Here is a 20830-nt window from a genome sequence, read left to right as displayed (position 1 = left end):
AGGCAGGCATACTTTTTGGCTTCTTTACCGCTGCTGCTCCTGCATGCTTACCTTCAGTGGCTGGTGTACAAGGACACCCGGGTCTCGTTGCACATTTCCTCTCTCAATTGATAGCCATTCAGAGAATTATCTGCCTTCAATCGAAAGAAGGACAAGGGCAGCAGATACATGGGAAATCCACCATCTACAAGGTCCCCTCCAAGCCAATCACCACCCCGACTGAAAATATATCGCCGTTCCTTCACTGTCATTGGGTCAAAATCCTGGAACTCCCACCATAACAGCACTGTGGGTGTACCGACACCATGTGGACTGCAGTGATTCAAGAAGGAAGCTCACCACTACCATCTCAAAGGCAATTAGGGATGGGCAATAAATGCTGGCCTAGGTGGCGGTGCCCACATCGCCAGAATTACTTTTAGAAATTATCGCAACTGTGGCCCAGAAAACAGCCAACATCTTGGGGACAGAAGGTGGGTGGTGGAAGGAAAGAGAACAGGCAACAAATCACAATAACCAGATGAATTTAAAAAATATATATTATTTCGTTTTATGGCAACCTGCTCCTCAAGTAGAAGTAAACTACAAAATGACTTAACCTGCCCTAATCTCAAATTGTTATGCAATATATAAAAAGACATCACCATCCAATTACACATTATGTTCTTCTTCTCATATCACAATTGTAATATTAAGCAGAAACAGAAAATCAATTCCGCTTTCCAGGTTGAACACTTGCTGTCTAATTGTAGAAACCAGGGGACTTTAACACTCTCACCTCCCAGGCCACTGGCTCCAAGTCCAGTCAACTCAATGGCTTTCTCATTCTGAGCTATCAATCGATAATGTTTAAGGCTGACCAGTCCAGCCCACCGACTCCAACCAAACAGGGTGATTGCTTGTAAAGCTTACTCACCCTTTGACCTTTTCCCACCAAACCTGGAAGACCTTGAGGCCCTGCAGGACCCTGGAAAACAAACATTGGCAATGCCACACGTCAACTTCATCCTGTTTCCAATTGCCTGGCATTTCAAAGTCATGCGAGTGCTGGATAGTTTGTCCCACTGAGACAAGGAAGGAGTTGTAAGGTGAAGGAGCCTTGGAAAACAAGAGAAGTGGAGCTTCTAGTCAAGAGGAAGAAGGAAGTTTACGTAAGGTTGAGGAAGCAAGGATCTGGCACGGCTCTAGAGGGTTACAAGGTAGCCAGGAAGGATCTCAAAAGTGGGTTTAGGAGAGCTAGATGGGGGCATGAAAAAGCCCTGGCGGGAAGGATTAGGCAAAACCCCAAAGCACTCTAAGCTTATGAGAAATAAGAGGATGATCAGAGTGAGAGTAGGGCCGATCAGGGATGGTGGAGGGAACTTGTGCCTAGAGTCTGAGGAGATAGGGGAGGCCCTTAATGAATATTTTGCTTCAGTATTCACTAGAGAAAGGGACCTTGTTGCTCATGAGAACAGTGTAAACCAGGTTAATAGGGTCAAACAGGTTGATATTAAGAAGGAGGATGTGCTGGAAATTTTGTAAAGCATCAGGATAGATAACTCCCCTGGGTCAGACGGGATATACCCAAGATTACTACGGGAAGCGAGGGAGGAGATTGCTGCACCATTGGCGATGATCTTTGCGTCCTCACTCTCCACTGGAGTAATACCGGATGATTGGAGGGAGGCAAATGTTGTTCCCCTGTTCAAGAAAGGGAATAGGGAAATTCCTGGGAATTACAGACCCATCAGTCTTACGTCTGTGGTGAACAAAATACTGGAAAGGCTTCTGAGAGATAGGATTTATGATTATTTAGAAAAACAGTTTGATTAAAGATAGTCAGCATGGCTTTGTGAGGGGCAGGTCATGCCTCATAAGCCTCATTAAATTCTTTGTGGATGTGACAAGATACATTGATGAAGATTGGGCAGTGGGTGTGGTGTATATGGATTTCAGTACGACATTTGACAAGGTTCCCCATGGTAGGCTCATTCAGAAAGTCAGGGGGCATGAGATACAGGAAAATTTGGCTGTCTTTACACAGAATTGGCTGGCCAAAAGAAGACAGCGAATGTAGTGGATGGAAAGTATTCCGCCTGGAGGTCGGTGACCAATGGTGTCCCACAGGGATCTGTTCTGGGACGTCTGCTCTTTGTGGTTTTAATAAATTACTTGGATGAGGAAGTGGAAGGGTGGGTTAGTAAGTTTGCCGATGACACGAAGGTTGGTGGAGTTGTAGATAGTGTTGAGGGCTGTTGCAGATTACAACAGGACATTTACAGGATGTAGAGCTGGACTGAGAAGTGGCAGATAGAGTTCAACCTAGATGATTGTGAAGTGATTCATTTTGGAAGGTCAAATATAATGCTGAATACAGGGTTAAAGGCAGGATTCTTGGAAGTGTGGAGGAACAGAGGGATATTGGGGTCCACGTACATAGATCCCTCAAAGTTGCCACCCAGGTTGATAGGGTTGTTAAGAAGGTGTATGGTGTGTTGGCTTTCATTAACAGGGGGATTGAGTTTAAGAGCCGCGAGGTTTTGCTGCAGCTTTATAAAACCCTGGTTACACCACACTTGGAATATTGCGTCCAGTTCTGGTCACCTCATTATAGGAATGATGTGGATGCTTTGGAGAGGGTACAGAGGAGATTTACCAGGATGCTACCTGGACTGGAGGGCATGTCTTATGAAGAAAGGTTGAGGGAGCTAGGGCTTTTCTCACTGGAGCGAAGAAGGAAGAGAGGTGACTTGATAGAAGCGTACAAGGTGATGAGAGGCATGGATAGAGTGGTTAGCCAGAGACTTTTCCCCAGGGTGGAAATGGCTGTCACGAGGGGACATAATTTTAAGGTGATTGGAGGAAGGTTTAGCGCAGATGTCAGAGGTAGGTTCTTTACACAGAGAGTGGTGGATGCGTGGAATGCACTGCCAGCAGAGGTGGTGGAGTCAGAGTCATCAGGGACATTTAAGCGACTCTTAGACAGGCACATGGACAGCAGTAAATTGAAGAGGTGTAGGTTAGGTTGATCTTAGATTAGGATAAATGGTCGGCACAACATCGTGGGCCGAAGGACCGTAACTCTGCTGTACTGTTCTATGTTCATTATCTTCTATGTTAAGGTAGGTTTTCCAACCCTTCAGGGTTGCGCTGGAGTCTCCAAGAATTGAAGATTAATCTCCTGACAGTGCGAAGAGCAAAACCCAGGAGAAAAATTGGTCACAAACACAGACGGTAGGGAAGCTTTTTAATTGGGCAGGGCAGTAAAACATGGGCAATTATTTGATGAAAATACTCGGACTCCATCCAGAGTTGTTAACACTACGTCTGGGTGCATCACAGAAACAGTGCCAATAGAGAGAGGGGAATGCGTTGATTTAATATTCAATCTAGGCAGAATATATAATATTGCAAAAATACTCACCCTTTCTCCTTGTGGTCCTGGTAAACCATAGGCACCAGGTTCACCCTGTAAAAATATTATTCCGATTAAACATGATCACTTCAGAGCTTAAGAAAATTAAAGTATGAAGACAGGTCGCAGAATTAGGCTTGTTTTCCCTTGAGTACAGGTGATTAAGGGGGAATCTAACTAAGGTGTTTAAGATGATTAAAAGTGCCAATAAGGTAGCTCGAAGCTATTTAAACAAGAACATAAGAACTAGGAACAGGAGTAGCCCATCTGGCCCCTCGAGCCTGCTCCGCCATTCAATGAGATCTTGCCTGATCTTTTGTGGACTCAGCTCCACTTACCCGCCCACTCACCATAACCCATAATTCCTTTACTGTTCAAAAATATATCTACCTTTGCCTTAAAAACAATCAACGAGGTAGCCTTCCCGTACCAGCCTCCCCGAACAGGCGCCGGAATGTGGTGACTAGGGCCTTTTCACAGTAACTTCATTTGAAGCCTACTTGTGACAATAAACGATTTTCATTTCATTTTACATTTCAATTGCTTCACTGGGCAGGGAATTAAACAGATTGCCCAGGTGAAAATGTCCAGAACAAAGGCATACGCTGAAAGTTAGTCAGGTAGTGCAGGAGCGATCTCAGGAAACACGCAGGGAGGGAATCTCTGGTCTGTCCGTGGCAGGACCTGTCGCGCAATAGAATGGAGAATTTGGTGTTCCAGCCAAAACTCCATTCACTTGTAGCGGCACCGGAAAAATCCTAGCCGGGAACGAGAACGGAAGATTTTGGCCATTGGGTTAGTGGTAACCTGGAACTCTCTTCCCTAAAAGCTGGGGACAATTGAACATTTCAAAATTGAGATCAAAAGATTTTTGTTCTGCAATCAAAGCAGGTAGGTGGAGTTGAGGTACAGATCAGCCATGGTAGGGCAGCATAGTAGGGCAAATGGATAGCACTGTGGCTTCACAGCGCCAGGGTCCCAGGTTCGATCCCCGCTGTCACTGTCTGTGTGGAGTCTGCACGTTATCCCCATGTCTGCATTGGTTTCCTCCGGGTGCACCGGATTCCTCCCACGTCCAAAGACGTGCAGGTTAGGTGGATTGGTAATGATAAATTGCCCTTAGCGACCAAAAAGGTTAGGCGGGGTTATTGGGTTACAGGGATAGGGTGGAAGTGAGGGCTTAAGTGGGTCGGTGCAGACTTGATGGGCCAAATGGCCTCCTTTTGCACTGTATGTTCTATGATCAAACTGATCGTTGGGAAAGGCTCGTGGAGTTGTATGTTCTACTTCTGCTCCTATGTTCTTTCCCAAGTGTGTAGATTCACAATTATATCATGAAAATAAAGCATTTAGAATGCTTTTCACAGCATTGCACCAGGTACAGCACACACCTCTGTCATTTAACCCACTTCTACCTCAAGAGTGGTCAGAGATCCCTTGGCGGTTAAGTGCATATTTGCAACACTTCCTGTGGTCTTGACACAAACAAGGCCGTCATCCCCCAGATGTGAAACCCGGAATATTTAAGACATTAGAGGTGCTTCCACTGGCATCAGCCATCCTGGGGAAGGTTCCCATTCCTGCTCCCGATAATCGCTTGGAGATCCTTACAGCGAAAGATGCTGAGATATATTCTCAGTATCAGTGATGGTGGGAAATGGGTCGCGGAGGATCAGCTACCGGTTTCCAATACTGGACAGGAAAACCAGACTGACTTCCAGGATGAGGAATCAGGGGCGAAATTCTCCCGAAACGGCGCGATGTCCGCCGACTGGCGCCCAAAACGGCGCCAATCAGACGGGCATCGCGCCGCCCCAAAGGTGCGGAATGCTCCGCATCTTTGGGGGCCGAGCCCCAACATTGAGGGGCTAGGCCGACGCCGGAGGAATTTCCACCCCGCCAGCTGGCGGAAACGGCCTTTGTTGCCCCGCCAGCTGGCGCGGAAATGACATCTCCGGGCGCCGCATGCACGGGAGCGTCAGCGGCCGCTGACAGTTTCCCACGCATGCGCAGTGGAGCGAGTCTCTTCCGCCTCCGCCATGGTGGAGACCGTGGCGGAGGCGGAAGGGAAAGAGTGCCCCCACGGCACAGGCCCGCCCGCGGATCGGTGGGCCCCGATCGCGGGCCAGGCCAACGTGGGGGCACCCCCCGGGGCCTGATCATCCCGCCCCCCCCAGGACCCCGGAGCCCGCCCACGCCGCCTTGTCCCGCTGTTCAAAAGGTGGTTTAATCCACGCCGGCGGGACAGGCAATTTATCGGCGGGACTTCGGCCCATCTGGGCCGGAGAATCGAGCGGGGGGGCCCGCCAACCGGCGCGGCCCGATTCCCGCCCCCGCCGAATATCCGGTGCCGGAGACTTCGGCAAACGGCGGGGGCAGGATTCACGGCAGCCCCCGGCGATTCTCCAACTCGGCGGGGGTCGGAGAATGACGCCCCAGGTATTTAATGGCCCCCATTCTGAGGAAACATAGCAGATAGGAGGAGTGGGCTATTTGGCACTACCAGCCTGCTCCGCCATTCCTTACAATTTTGCCTGATCCTCTATCCCAATACCACACTCCTTCACTTTCCCTATGCCTCTTGACACCTTTAGAGATAAGAAATGTAACCATTTCTTTCTAATATTCAGCGATTTGGCCCCCATAGTTTCCTGTGGTGGAGAATCTCATAGGTTCACCACCCTCTGAGTGAGACATTACTCCTCATCAGTCCTAAATGGCCAATCCTATATCCTGAGGCTGTGATCCTTTTCTTCTAGACCCCTCCAGCCAGAGGCAACATCCCTGCATCCAGTCTGTCCAGCCCTGTCAGAAAGTTATACATCGTAATGAGATCCCTTCTCATTCTTCTAAACTCCAGTCAACATAGGCCTGGTCGCCACAATCTCTCCTCACAATCCTGCCATCCCTGGAATTTGAGTGGTCTGAGGGATAACCTGATAAATATTGTTAAAATACTTTGGGGTTTGATAGGGCAGACAGAGAGAACACATTTTCACTGGTGGCAGAGACCAAAGCTGGGGGGCTATTAATATAAGGTAGTCACTAATATAACCAATGTGGAATTCAGGAGGAAATTCCTTATATAGAGTGGGTAGAATGTGGCACGCATGAACACAAGTTGAAGCGAATAGTATTTAAGGAGAATCTGAGAGAGAAATGAATAAAAGGGTATGCTGATATAGGAGGCGGCACAGCGAAGGCTAATTAACTTGGTGCCTGGCATGAGGGGATTGTTTTATAATGAGTAAATCTGGCCGATATGCAATGCAGTTTGGAAGAACGTGCCCCCCCCACCGGGCATTTTCCCTGGTAGCGAGGCGGTTCGGCATAGGCTGCTGGCGGGATCGTTGGGATCGTCCGGTGGTCCTGCCAAAGCCTCTGGCCTTTTGCGTGGCTCACCCATCCCGCCGCAGAGGGTCGTCTTTGGCGGGACTGGAAGGTCCAGCCTGCGGGAAGAGCTAGAAAATCCTACCCTGAGAGACTGTTTTCACCGGTTGAGGGAATTTAAAACACAAGAATAAATGGCCGATAATTTAGGACTGGGATGAAGAGAAATTACAACCGGAAAATTCTCTTTTGCTTCTGGCGGCGCACATGGGTTTCCCGACGGAAATCCCATTGACAAGCGGCAGAAAGAGAAAATCCAAAGAGTTGTGAATCTCTTGAACTCTCTGTCCCAGGGGGTTGGGATGCTTCATTGTTGAATATATTTCAGGCTGGGATAGACAAACGTTTGGTCTCTCTGGGAATTAAGGGGTATGGGGTGCAGGTGGGAATATGGGGTTGTAGCCCAAGATCAGCCCTGATGGTGTTGGATGGTGGAGAATGCTGGACTCTGGTCCTCCTTCTCGTTCTCTTATATTTTTGACAGGGTTGATAGGAGGAGACGGAGAGTGGTGGGAGAAGATTCATGTGGAGCTTGAAGACCAGCTGGGCTGAATAGCTCATTTTACTGTTATTACATCCTATGTAATTCTATGCATTTCATACCCTGGCATGGGTTACATTCATTAGGACAGGAAGGGAATGTGTGCCAAGAATAAAAACAAGGTCTTGTGATTACTGCTCAATGTAAATATACAGTGGCCAGCAGTATGTAGGGTGTCAAGATTCATTGCACTGGAGCGTCTGGCTCTGGAATTGAATGAGGGAGGGAGGGGTTAGTTGGCTTTGGATCAATGTCATTCATCTTGCATTGCATTGCCAAGTGCCTGCTGAATCGTGACTGAAAATTGTGAGGATTTTTAGATGGCTTGAATGGCTTGATGCGTTCAAGTGTCAGATCCTGACCGTGTTGCATTTATTCAAGGCCTTTTTGGCAACCCTTCAGTAACTAGAGCTGAAAAGTTATTTCGCAAGGTTTGACTTCAGACCCTGTTGCTTCTCATACTCAATCTTTGGCCTGATTCCCTCTCTCAGAATGCTGGTTCTGAGCTCGTTCCCTCGGGCCTTGACATTACTTCAGTATCACTTCGTGACCAGTATTTCCTCACAACACGGAGGTCTTTAATTCACCTTGCAAAACCTTCAAAGCCGCTCAGTTTTTAAACTGACAGGTACCTGCTGGAGTAAGGCTTTGCACAACTGAGGTACATTATCTAGGTCTCAGGTACAACTTACATCCTCAATTAATCACTAGAATAAAATCACACGTGGCGACACGCAAGAGCAGACAATACAGGAGGCCATTCATTCCATCGTGCCCATGCTATCCAATTAAACTAATTTCCCTGCTCTGAACTTGTGGTTCTGCTCACGTTTCCTGACCCACTCCCCTTCAGAAGGGAACCTGTTTATGCCAACAACACTTTCAGGCATTCCAGACCAGGGCCGGAATTCTCCAGTCATCGCAGGATTTGTGTGGGCAACAAGAAGGTTTCATGATTACAACCCCTGGTTCATGCCATTGTATAGCTAGCCACTGGGCAGCAAAGAGAATCTCCTGATCGTAAAACCACACAGCTCAATGCGTGCACAATCATAAATAAATACAACACTGAGGTAGGCATTCAGCCCATTATGCCCGAGCTGACCCTTTGAGAGAGCTATTAGTCTCACTCCCTTGCTTTCCTCCACATAATCTTGCAATTTTTTTTCCCTTCAAATGTTTATTCCATTCCTTTTTCAAAGTTATCAATGAATGTACTTCCACAACCTTTCAGGCTGCACATTTCAGATCATAACTCGCTGAGTAAAATCATATTTCCTCATGTTGCCCCTGGTGTTTTTACCACGAGCCTTCAAAATCATGTCCTCTCTGCCACTGAAAACAGGTTTCCCTTTCCACTCTATTTAAAAGCTTCATAAAGGACGCAGCACGGTGTTGCAATGGTTAGCACTGCTGCCTCACGGTACCGAGGTCTCATAGTCGATGGCGGCTCTGGGTCACTGTCCATGTGGAGTTTGCACATTCTCCCTGTGTTTGCTTGAGTTTCGCCCCCACAGCCCAAAAGATGTGCAGGATAGGTGGATTGGGCACGCTAAATTGCCCCTTAATTGGAAAAATGAATTGGGTACTCTAAATTTATACAACAAAAGCTTCATAAATCGGTTTGTAACCTAGTTGCCCTAAGGAGAACAACCCCTCATTTCTCCACAGAACAGCTCTTTAATACATGTTATCATTCCAGCAATTCTAAATCACCTCAGCACCTTCCCCTGCAAGTACTGCGGATGTGGGTGCATCGGGACTTGCTGAGGGTCGGTGGAATCTCGATGGGCCAAATAGATTCCTTCTGCACTGTAGCGATTCTATGAAGTTGAGCCATTCACCGCTCCCCATGTCGGAAGGATTGGGCCAATGTTATCAAACTTGAGAAAACATTTTGTGTGATCGAGCTTCCTCTACCCTTGCAGCCATCAATCCATGGATCCTGAAGCCAAAGCATCTTGCCCCACCTGAGATCACCATGGTCAGCACAGACCAGGGATCAGCCATGACTTCTTGCGGCTTCTATTATGTCTCAGCTGCTCACTTGTTCAGCAGTAAAAAAAAATGTTAAGCATACTTTTCTGAGTCAGAGGCCAATTACTTACCGGTTCTCCCTTCAGTCCCGCAATCTGTAAGAGACAGAAAGGAATCCATTAAATGTGAGGTAAGCATATGTCTGTACATTCCGATTTCAGTGAGATCACACACAGGATACATCAGAGATAAATCGTCACTATTTGAGTTGATGGTTGATAAGTTCTAAGTGACAGAAACAGGTATTGAGAATTCAGTTAAGGAAGATTTACAATTCTTTAGTTTTAAAGAATGATGAAACATATGGGTGGCACAGTGGTTAAGCACTGCTGCCTCACAGCGTCAGAGATCAAGGTTCTATTCCGACCTTGGGTGACTGCCCGTGTGGAGTTTGCACATTCTCTCCGTGTCTGCGTGGGTTTTCTCTGGGTGCTCCGGTTTCCTCCCACAGTCCAAAGATGTGAAGTTTAGGTGAATTGGCCATATAGATAGGGTGTGGGTTTAAGGCCTGGGTAGGATGCAGACTCAATGGGCCGAATGACCTCCTTCTGCACTGTAGGGAGACTATGCTATACCACACACTGATGTCTGGCTTCAATTCCTAAGACGCACACCCATTGTGAAGAAGCCCATGCTGGGAGTGCTAATTCATTAGATTTACCCGAGTTGGATTATAAGCTTTCATTTTTACTCCTCTTAACTTCATTTTAAGATCCACTTCTTGGCACTCAGGCTATGGAAATTCTAAAACTGGGGCAGAGTTGGGTGTACTCTTGGAGGTTTCATCTTCCACCTTGCAACATTTCTCCAAATCTTGCAACAATCATCGCAAAAAAGATTTTTTCAGAGATACCCAAGTTCTGCACTATCAAATATCTTTACAATTAATAGTTGAAAGTGATCAAACAAAACACAAACTACAGAATTTTATTTCAGTGCTGCTAAAATTTTTCTCCTGGATTGTTTGCTACAGAATCCTGAACCTTCAATTCCTGGAGACTCCTAGGGAGATGCTAAGCTAATGCTGTTGGGAGGACTGAGAGTGCGGGGGCTGCAGTTGGTGGGGATTGAATTAGCAGCACATCATGCCTTCATGTTGATTACACCCATTAGGACCATAAGACCATAAGACATAGGAGCAGAAGTAGGTCTGGCAAAGTTACAGCAATGGGGAAATTTTACCTCTCAATCGAAGGACCAAGTTTCTTAAGGTATGGCACCAAGAGTTAAAACAAATAGATGAGTTAAATTAGTGCTTGTGTTATTGTCGTGATTTAAGACCTTGGGCTAATTTACTGTACAAGACACAAGGAACTAATCACTTATAACGGATTTCATAAATATGTTGTGGGCTCATTTATTAAGATTAGAGACACGAGAACAGTTATACATGGGTGTAAAACTTGAAGACATCAGATGTGTGTGTGTGCTCTGCTCAAAGCAAAAGTGAAACTAAGACTTGATCATGTGACATACTTCCCTTCTGGTGGTTTCATGCTGATGCATATTACAACAGCTTAGTTGAAGTCAAGGTTGGACTTCAAAATCCAAGTCAACATTTTGCATTGCCTGCATTAAAATGTGATTGGAAGTATTTCCATCACTTCCAATTCATCTGAGTTGAAGGCTTTAAGATGGCAAAAGGAATTGAAGAGCACAGGAGTTAAAGAGTCTACAGTATTCAGAGCGAAGAAAGGAATGACGTGAAATTGGAGATAAAAGGTCAGCCATGATTGTGCTGAAAGGAGGAGCAGGCTTGAGGGGCGAAATGGCCTGCTTGAGTGGTCTGCTTAGTGCTCGAGTCTCTGGAGTGAGGCTCAAATCCACAACCTTCTGACTCTGAAGTCAATGAGTTGGAATTAAGGCAATGAGTTCCGACATGAACATCATGAGGTCATGATGGAGAGAAGGTAGGGCTTGTAGGGGGACCTTGATGTAACAAGGCCCCAAATCGTCCAGTCTCCAGACCTTCAGAGACCAGAAGTAGGACTGAGTTTTGTGTTGCAACCTCATGGAAGTCCTAATATCCAGGCCTATGTTGGAACTGCCTGTGAAGTTTCCACTTCCAATGTAAAATTCCCTTGCTCCCCGGGACCTTGCAAGGATGTCTTCGACTTGGAGTTAAAGTCAGAGACTTTGGATAATTTTGTGGAACTTACCCAGGTAGCTATCTAGGGAATGTTACAGTTTCAAACTTAGTCTAACATCTGGGTAACGGCAAAACCGACGCCCACCCTCACCCGACCCCCCAATCACTCACACTGAATCCCAACTCTCCTAACTACCTCCTCGGCCACATAATTCCCCCAACCTGACTACTCCCTCCAACTTGATTCCCCACCCACCGACCCATTCAGTCATCCATTCATTAACATTTAAACTGGATCTTTAAACTTCCCATATGGCAGCGAGTGTTATTTTTACCCCCGTCTACTTCTTTTCCCCCAATCGATTTCTCGGAATGAGCCATCACTGCACATTTCTGTGAAAGCCAGACTTCGGGGATCCCAGAAGAAATGTGCAACAGCATCTAGTCAGATAAATTATCAATCGCAGCAGAAATCCAACAATCATTCCCGCTGCTTGTTCCAGACCAAACATTTCTATCCCTCTTCCTAATTAATAAAGCAGTAAGGAAACCTTCGCTGCTGCAAACTGCGAGCTTTACCCAGTCGATTCCCCGCAGTATGAGTTGCTGATCAGCTGGAGGGACGGAGTTGTAAAATTAAGATAAGCTAATTATGAAGTTCTAACATTCAATGTAATCTGCAGCCTTGGGTTGCTTCAGACATTATTTGACCATCTACTAGGTGTGCAGCTATTTCATTGGGTGGACAGGTATTGCTAAAGGCTACTATGATTCATGAGACATCGATGTCGATATAATTTGCTGCACAGTAGGCTAAAGTAGGCTTGGCCGGATGAGAGCCGCAGAGCCTGCCAATGTGGTATTTTCAAAATTCCGATGAGTGCAGTGGAATATTCTGAAAGAACCTGCTCCACCAATCACAGGCCATTCCTCTCCCTCATTTGGTAATGATGCAGTCACGAGTGAGTCTATCAATAGCAAACATGGGAGAGAAGTAGTCGGCGATTGGAGGAGTAACAACCGGACTTCAGTGAAAGAGTTATTGGGGGGTGAGAGAGGGAGAGACACGTTGCTGGGCCTGAAGAGGCTGGATGTGATGCTGTGGGTGGGATGGGAGTTGTGGTGGGAGGATGCAAGGTGAAAATGAAAAGACTCACTGCTTAGAGATGTGTGAAAGAGAGTGTGAGTGAGTGAGTGTGGGGGTGAGCGAACTGACGTGAGAGTGAGTGTGGATGTGTGGGGGAGAGAATGGGTGTGTGGGAGAAGGAAAGATTTAGTGAGTGTGGGAGAGAAAAAGATGAAGTATTTGTTGGGGGGGGGGGGGGGGTGAATGAGTGCGAGTGGGAAATGTGTGCGTGTGTGCCTGGCTCAACTTGCAGTCTCAAGATTTCCACACACGCTTATCCCCATGAACACACAATCACACCCACTCACACAGTGGGTTAAGGCGAGTGAGTGAGCATCAAGAAATTGGGTGTGAGCCAGACAAATAGGCCATTGCGAATCCGCCCGCAACCGCCACCAGCAAGGACGGGCAATTTGGCGGTCAGCCAAAACTCCATTCACTACAGTGGAAGCAGAGAATCCCATTGTTTGTTAATGGAAGGAGAATCCCACCCATTGACTCTGTCCCTCTCGCACTCAAATAGTGATCTTTATTGCGAACCTTTTTTAAAAAATGATCACTTTATTGCTTTAACATTGCTTTTGTTTTGCCCAGCAAGTCATTTATTTTCTTCATACCGCAACTTCATTTTGAAACCACGTTTAACCTCTGATGCTCGATCAATGACTCCAGAAGCGAGATTGGATGACAACTGAAGGCTTTATTGGACTAGATGTTTCCCCCAGCAGCGCAGGTACAGAGGGCAGCTGCTAGGGAGACACAGACTCTTATACTCCGCCTTACTGGGCGGAACCAGCAGGCCGGCTTCACCAATGATCTTCCTGTCTCAGGTACCTCCCACACCAATGGTCTTACAGCCTCAACCTAGGTACCGTAATACCCCTAATACCGATTACCACAACCTCATCTTTCTCAAATTTGCTCAGTGGCCCCTTGAGCGAGAAGAAAATGGAAATATGGCTCCTGGTCTAAATTGTAGTTTAACATTCATAAAAAGAATTAGGTTGGGACCATAAGGCACAATATACTCTTACATTACAACAGTAACTGCACTTAATAATCTTTATTAGTGTCACAAGTAGGCTTACACTAACACTGCAACAAAGTTACTGTAAAAATCCCAGTAGAATGCTGGTCTTCATTTCAAAAGGAATGGAATATAAAAATAGGGAAGTCTTGCTAAAACTGTACATGGCATTAGTTAGACCAAACCTGGAATACTGTGAACAGTTTTGGTCCCCTTATCTAAGGAAAGATGTGCTGCATTGGAGGCAGTCCAGAGAAGGTCACTCGGTTGATCCTGGGTATGGAGGGATTTTGTTATGAGGGGAGGTTGAGTAGGTTGGGCCTGTACTCGTTGGAGTTTAGAAGAATGAGAGGCAACCTTATTGAGGCATATGGGATGGTCAGGGTCTTGACAGGGTAGATGCGGAGAGGTTATTTTCCCTTATGGGAGAGTCTAGGACACGAGGGCATAATCTCAGAGGAAGGGATTGCCAATTTAAGACAGAAGTAAAGAGGAAGTTCTTCTCTGAGGGCAATGAATGTGTGGAATTCTTTACCGCAGAGGGCAGTAGAGGCTGGATCTTTAATTATGTTAAAGGCTGAGATAGCCAGGTTTTCAACCAGTAAGGGAATCAAGGTTTATGGGGTTAAAGCGGGAAAGTGGAGTTGAAGATTATATCAGATCAGTCATGATCTCATTGAACATGGCTGGGCAGCAAGGTAGCATTGTGGATAGCACAATTGCTTCACAGCTCCAGGGTCCCAGATTCGATTCCGGCTTGGGTCACTGTCTGTGTGGAGTCTGCACATCCTCCCCGTGTGTGCGTGGGTTTCCTCCGGGTACTCCGGTTTCCTCCCACAGTCCAAATATGTGCAGGTTAGGTGGATTGGCCATGATAAAGTGCCCTTAGTGTCCAAAATTGCCTTAGTATTGGGTGGGGTTACTGGGTTATGGGGATAGGGTGGAGGTGTTGACCTTGGGTAGGGTACTCTTTCCAAGAGCCGGTGCAGACTCGATGGGCCGAATGGCCTCCTTCTGCACTGTAAATTCCATAAAAATTCTGTGAATGTTGGAGCACATTCGATGGGCCGAATGGACTACTTCTGCTCCCACATCTTACGGTCAAATAGTCTCATTCCCTGAAGCTGATCATGAGCATGTTGTGGTAGGTTTGAGTCCAAGTTCAATATCACGGCCCCGTGTGTCTGTTGCATTCTCAAATTAACTCGAAGTTGCTGTAACCATACGAAAACACAATAATAAAAGGCTGCATCTTCTAAGAGTTTTAGGCTAGTTAAGCTTAAATTTGCTTGACACTGGTGTTGTGACTGTACAAGTTCGTTTGGCTGGTTCAAAGGCTAAGTATCTGGCAGGTCAGAGGGCACATTAGCTATTGAGCCATCAACTGAAAATGAGATGTCCAGTTTATGCTATGTTGTCAGTGTCCATCCATCAGAGTTCAAATTGAATGCTGCGCCTCAACAGTTCTGTAGCTGTGCCAAAATATTTAGGATTCCCAAAACATCTGACTTTTGTATTTTAATTAAAAATCCACTCTGAAGTTACGAAGACATTTTGTCCGCCCAATCTAAGTTGCAAGCATTTCACATTTGCCAAACATTCCAGATGTTGAATTGTCACACTCAGCTGTGCTGAATTTTCCAAGCACCCCATTCGCCAGCTTAATGCTGTAGTTGTGTGCACATGGACTAGTCCCAGGTCCTCCTTGATTCTTGTTAAAGCCCTCAAAATCTATTGTGCTTGGACAGAGCACAGCACCACAAAAGGCGCAGTTTAAAAAATGGTACTGGCAAAACATTAAAAGAATTTAATGTTCGGACAGTCCAGCTGTTGCTACACAGGCCCGAGACTGGGTCGGTGATAATTTGCATGAAAACAGTTGGCACCTATTTTGGTGGATTGACGATCAGTGAAATCTCCATTCGGAAAGAAGTGTAAAATTATCAATATAGAGCTCCACAGGGCAATTCATTGGCAGTCACATTGTCACAATGTTCTTTACTCCCATTAGCATTCCACCAGATGAACTCCACAGTGCAGATACTTTAGTTCAATTGTAGCCAGACTTGCCTCTTAATGATCTCAAAGGCACAGAAGCGAAGAGATTTTAATGAACATCCCATATAACAACAGATTCAACCACAAGCAGAGAGATAAATTAATGATTAAAGTCCAAATTAAAGTATGCATGATTTAGAGAGCTGCCAGGAGACAGAGTGAAATGAAAGCACCCGAGCCATGGCAAAAGCTGGTTCACTCCAGTTTTAGTACAGGTCACAGCATCATATGGCTGGATTTTCACTGAGTCCCAAGGACTTTGGAGCCATTTAATATTGTTGGGTGGGACCCAATTCCAGATTCCTGTCCCTTCCATTTTCAGCAGTGCAGATAAGGATGCAGAAATTAAGGCCTTGCATTGCACTCTCGTCCTGGTCAGCTCCACTGCAGAGTAGGCATCTTCTAGTCCCTCACAAAAATTTTGGAGTCGGGTCAGTTTCTCCACATGACTCCACCCCTCAGAGTCGTGAACTATCGTCTGGGTCTGTGAACCTCTGAAAAGGTAGGACTTATACATGCATCACCCCCCCTCCCTCCCAAGCCCCCTTCATGACCCTGATATCCTGTGTGCCAACTCATGTCCCTCCCCAATTACCAAAACCCCTTCATACCATCCATGCTAATTTATTGCACTCCCATGCTCATTCACCCAGTATTGTCTCTATCCAATCATATTTCTGTTCCTACACCACAGTCTCTTGTACAGAACTGATAAACCCTAGAGTAACAATGGCAATGGAACTACTTAAAAAGAATAACCCATTCATAATTATCTTTTTAAAAAAACGACTTGCGATAATCCTATAAATGTGTCAATCAACCAGACATTTTAAATATCAGTAACAGAATCCATATGCAATTGACACCTCTTTATCTTGAGCTATTGGCAAAAGAGATCACAGAAAAATAGCTTATCATCACTTGTCCCCAGATAGGTCAACAGAGGTAATCATTTTGGCTTGGCCAATTCATTCTCCAACTCCCATTGACTTCACTTTCTACATGCCCGACACCACACTGGTATAACATGTCCCGTTGGTTGTTCCTAAGAGGCAGAATAAAGACTGTACTCACCCTGCGTTTGCAAAACCTAAATATTTTGGATGTGATTATGTGACTGGGCAGCACTTGTTGAACAATCCCCAGTGCACAAATGTCTACCCTAGCAACCAATTCAGTTGAGTTTCTAACCTGGCGCATTTATGTTTGCAAGGATTGACACATTCCCGTGCAAGGACCTGTTCTCTATAAACAAAAGGAATATGTTCAAGTATTACACTTGGAGCTTGGGACATCTGCAGTTCCCTGTTGCTTTCTCCATGGCAAGGCCTTTGCCAAACAGGTTAGATTTGCCAACCAATCAGCACCCTTTTCTCTTGTAACATAAATTGTTGTCATAGAATTTACAGTGCAGAAGGAGGCCATTCGGCCCATCGAGTCTGCACCGGCTCTTGGAAAGAGCACCCTACCCAAGGTCAACACCTCCACCCTATCCCCACAACCCAGTAACCCCACCCAACACGAAGGGCAAATTTGTACACGAAGGGCAATTTATCATGGCCAATCCACCTAACCTGCACATCTTTGGACTGTGGGAGGAAACCGGAGCACCCGGAGGAACCCACGCATTCACGGGGAGGATGTGCAGACTCCGCACAGACAGTGACCCAAGCTGAAATCGAACCTGGGACCCTGGAGCTGTGAAGCAATTGTGCTACCACAATGCTACCGTGCTGCCCCAATTGTGGTAATTTGAAATTGGACATTCTTGTGTTTGTCATGATGACTGAAGAGATAATGGCACAGATCTTCTGGGCAGCATTGAAGAGTGTGTGCCTTTCATTGATTACAATTCAATCTGCCCATTTACCATTTTACACTGGAGCCTTTGCACCCTCCGGTGGTGACTCTAGCCAGAATGCAGCAATGAACAATTTTGGGAGGCCAAGTAATGAGTGTAATTCAAGTGAAACCACATCCACTTAGACTTAACAGGGTGGAAAGGTATAGAGAGTGGTGGGCGGGTTGGGATGGAGCATCAGTTTCACTATATGCGGACAACGTATGGTTGTATGTAACAGACCCTTTCTCCAATGTGGGAAAGATTATGGAGATATTAAGTTTTCCTCCGTTTTGAGTTATAAACTCAATATCGGGAAGAGTGGGGTGTTCCCGGTGAACCCTCAGGGGCAGGTTGTAGGTCTGGAGAAATTGCTATTTCAGCTGGCCAGGTCGGTCGAGTTTTGGATACTTGGCTCATGACTGAGCTTGTTGCATATGGTAAATCTGGTCATTCTGGTAGAAGGGATGAAGGGGGATTTGAAAAGGTGGGATGCTCTCCCGTTATCGTTGGTGGGAAGGGTCCAAATGGTGAAAATGACGGTCCTTCCAAAATTCTTATTTGTATTTCAGAGTCTCCCAATCTTTTAACCTACATAATTTTTTGTGAAGATCAATAATGCTGATTTCGACCTTTGTACGGGAGGGCAGACACCATGGGTTTGGAGAGTGTTTTTGCAGCTTGAAGAGTGTTCTTGCAGGAGGGACAATCAGGGGTTGGAGTGCCTAATCTGATGAATTACCACCGGGCAGCAAATATTGAGAAGGATTGGAAGTGGGTCATGTAGGAAAGGTTGATTTGGGAGCGGATGGAGGAGGCTTCCTGTACAGAGTCATGTTTGAGGGTGTTGTGATGGCTCCTCTTTCATTCTCACCAGCCAGGTGGTAATAACTTCCTTCAGAATATGGAACCAGTTTAAGGCAACATTTTAAGCTGGAGTCGAGGTCGCAAAGGGTGGCGATACAAGGAAATCACAGATTTATCCCGATGTACAAGGTCTGGGAGCGGGAGGGGCTGGAGAGGGTGAGGGACTTATTCATGAAGGACAGGTTTGTGGGGCTGGAGGAACTGGTGGAAAGGTTTCAGCTTCCGAGAGGAAATGGATTCAGGTCTACACAGGCGGGGACTTTGTTTGAAGGAGCTTTTTACGTTTCCTCTGTTATCGCCCCCCTCACTAATGGACAAGATAGCATCCTTGGAAGAGATGGGGAGGGGAAGATCTCGGATATCTATGGGCAGTTGATGGAGGGGAAGAGGGCATTGCTGGAGTAGATAAAGGGGAAATGGGAGGAAGATTTTGGTTGTGCATTTAAGCAGGTGGTGTGCAGTGAGGCTCTGAACGGTGTAAACTCTACTTCCTCGTATGCGAGACTGAGCCTGCTCCAGGTTAGAGCGCACATGACTAAAACACACAAGTGGGTTCTTTCTGGAGGTGGAGGACAGCTGCGCGTGATGTTTAAGGGGGCTGGCAAACCACTCGCACATCTTCTGGCCCTGTCTTAAGTTGGAGAAGTCCTGGGAGTACTTTTTCGAGACAATGTCAGAGAGTTTGAGGGTAAAGGTGATGCTGTGCCCGTGGGTGGCGATACTTGGGGTATCGGTTGAACCGGAGCTACAGGAGGTGAAAAAGGGCTGATGAGTTGGCCTTTGCCTCCCCGATAGCCCGGAGGAGGATTCTGCTTGGGTGGCGGGCTCCGTAGCTGCCTAAAACAACGGTATGCGTGGGGGATCTATTGGAGTTTCTACAGCTGGAAAAAATGAAGTACGGCATTAGGGGGTTGGGGGAGGAGGGGCTCTATTTGAGATGGAGGTGGTTTATCTCCTTCTTTAAGAATTAGTAGACATCAGCAAGTAGCAGGGGGTAGGGGGTTGGATAAGGGAGGGTATGAAAGTTTCTTGCACAAATGAGGGACATTTAGAATGGGTTGCTGGGCTGTTTGTTTACTATTATAATAGTTGCACGATGGTTGTGTACATTGTAAAATGGAAAATGTCCTGAATAAAAATATTTTAAAAAAGAATGGAAGACTGGAGGTCTGTCTTCAGTTCACTGATTTACATTTCTTTAAATGGACTATTAAACACCCTACCTACCCTCGCTCAGCATCGCCACCCCTCAATGACAGTACTCAACCATCTTTCTCACCCTTCGACAGTGATGAACCCCCTCACTCCCTGACAATGTTCACCCCACAACTGTGCCCACACTCTCTCACCCCAATAATGCTCAACCACCAATCCGACAATGCTCAACCTCCCTGCCTCACTCTCCGATAGCACTCACCCTCCCTGAAAATGTTCACTACCCTCTGTCACGCCCTGAGAGCACCCATCCTCCCTCAACCCCGCACTCACCGACAATGCTGACTGTTCCAGAATCGGCCAGGCAGGAGCCAGGAACTCTGCAATGAGAGTTGGGAGGAAGTGAGCTCTGATCAGAGGCTGAGGGGGGGGGGGGGGGGGGGGTGGGGTGGGGTAGCTGGGGGAAATGTGAAGTGGAATGGGAATGAACATGGCCAGGGTGTGGATGAACATTGTTGAGAAAGGATGGGGTTGAGGAGATATTGCCAGGCAGTGAAGGTAAGGGTCGGTGAACTATATTGTGGGGGTGGGTGCGGGGGGGTATTGTCAGGGGCCTGCCGAGTAGTGCTGGTGGGGGGGGGGGGGGGGGGGGGGAGTATTGCTGTGGTAGCTGCTGTGTTTTGATACTCCAGCTGATTTACTTTGAATTACGATGTTCAACAGGTTCTACATCTGTTACAAAAAGATCCAAGTCAATCCACGTAACAACCAGTGAATGTATAGGGCTAATAGCACAAGTTCCCATGACTCTGGCCATCTGATCTCACTGTCATAGGAAACACTGCAGCAGGGTAAAAACAGCAGCCAGAATGTTTAAACTTCCCAGGTAAGGATGTATGGATTCTGCATTACTCAGGGTCCTGAGGTGCATCGGTAATTTAAATTGAGTCTTTTGCCATTCCCCACATTGGAAGATTTGCTTCTGTGATATTGACATAGGGATACATATTGGTCAGGGTACTGGGCACAACTCCCCTTCTCTTCTTCAAGATAGTGCTGTGGGATCTTATATCCTCATCCAAGAGGCCATGTAGAGCATTGGTTTAATGGCTCGCCTAAAAGAAGGCACCTCTAACAATGCAGCACTCCATCCACACTGCACTGGAGTATCAGCCTTGATTCTTGACCTCAAGTCCTGGAGTGGGACTGGACATCAGAATCTTATATCTCAGAGTGCTATCAAACTGAGCCACTTAAAGGGAACGTCATAATAGTCTTTGCTTCAACTCTGTGAAACCACAAA

General features: G+C 46.5%; 1 protein-coding gene across 1 annotated transcript in view; it reads right to left on the bottom strand.

The window, feature by feature from the left end:
• LOC140411419 (uncharacterized) overlaps positions 1–20830 on the bottom strand; it is a 373458-nt gene that overhangs the window by 153142 nt on the left and 199486 nt on the right. Inside the window, exons 13-15 of the mRNA XM_072500526.1 lie at positions 9437–9460; positions 3407–3451; positions 917–967 (exon numbers count right to left, since the gene is read on the bottom strand). Coding sequence (XP_072356627.1) covers positions 917–967; positions 3407–3451; positions 9437–9460 — 120 coding nt within the window. The remainder of the gene's footprint in view (positions 1–916; positions 968–3406; positions 3452–9436; positions 9461–20830) is intronic.

This window comes from Scyliorhinus torazame, chromosome 4 (genome assembly GCF_047496885.1).
Source record: "Scyliorhinus torazame isolate Kashiwa2021f chromosome 4, sScyTor2.1, whole genome shotgun sequence".
Taxonomy (NCBI): domain Eukaryota; kingdom Metazoa; phylum Chordata; class Chondrichthyes; order Carcharhiniformes; family Scyliorhinidae; genus Scyliorhinus; species Scyliorhinus torazame.
This window is presented reverse-complemented; position numbering and strand designations above follow the sequence as displayed.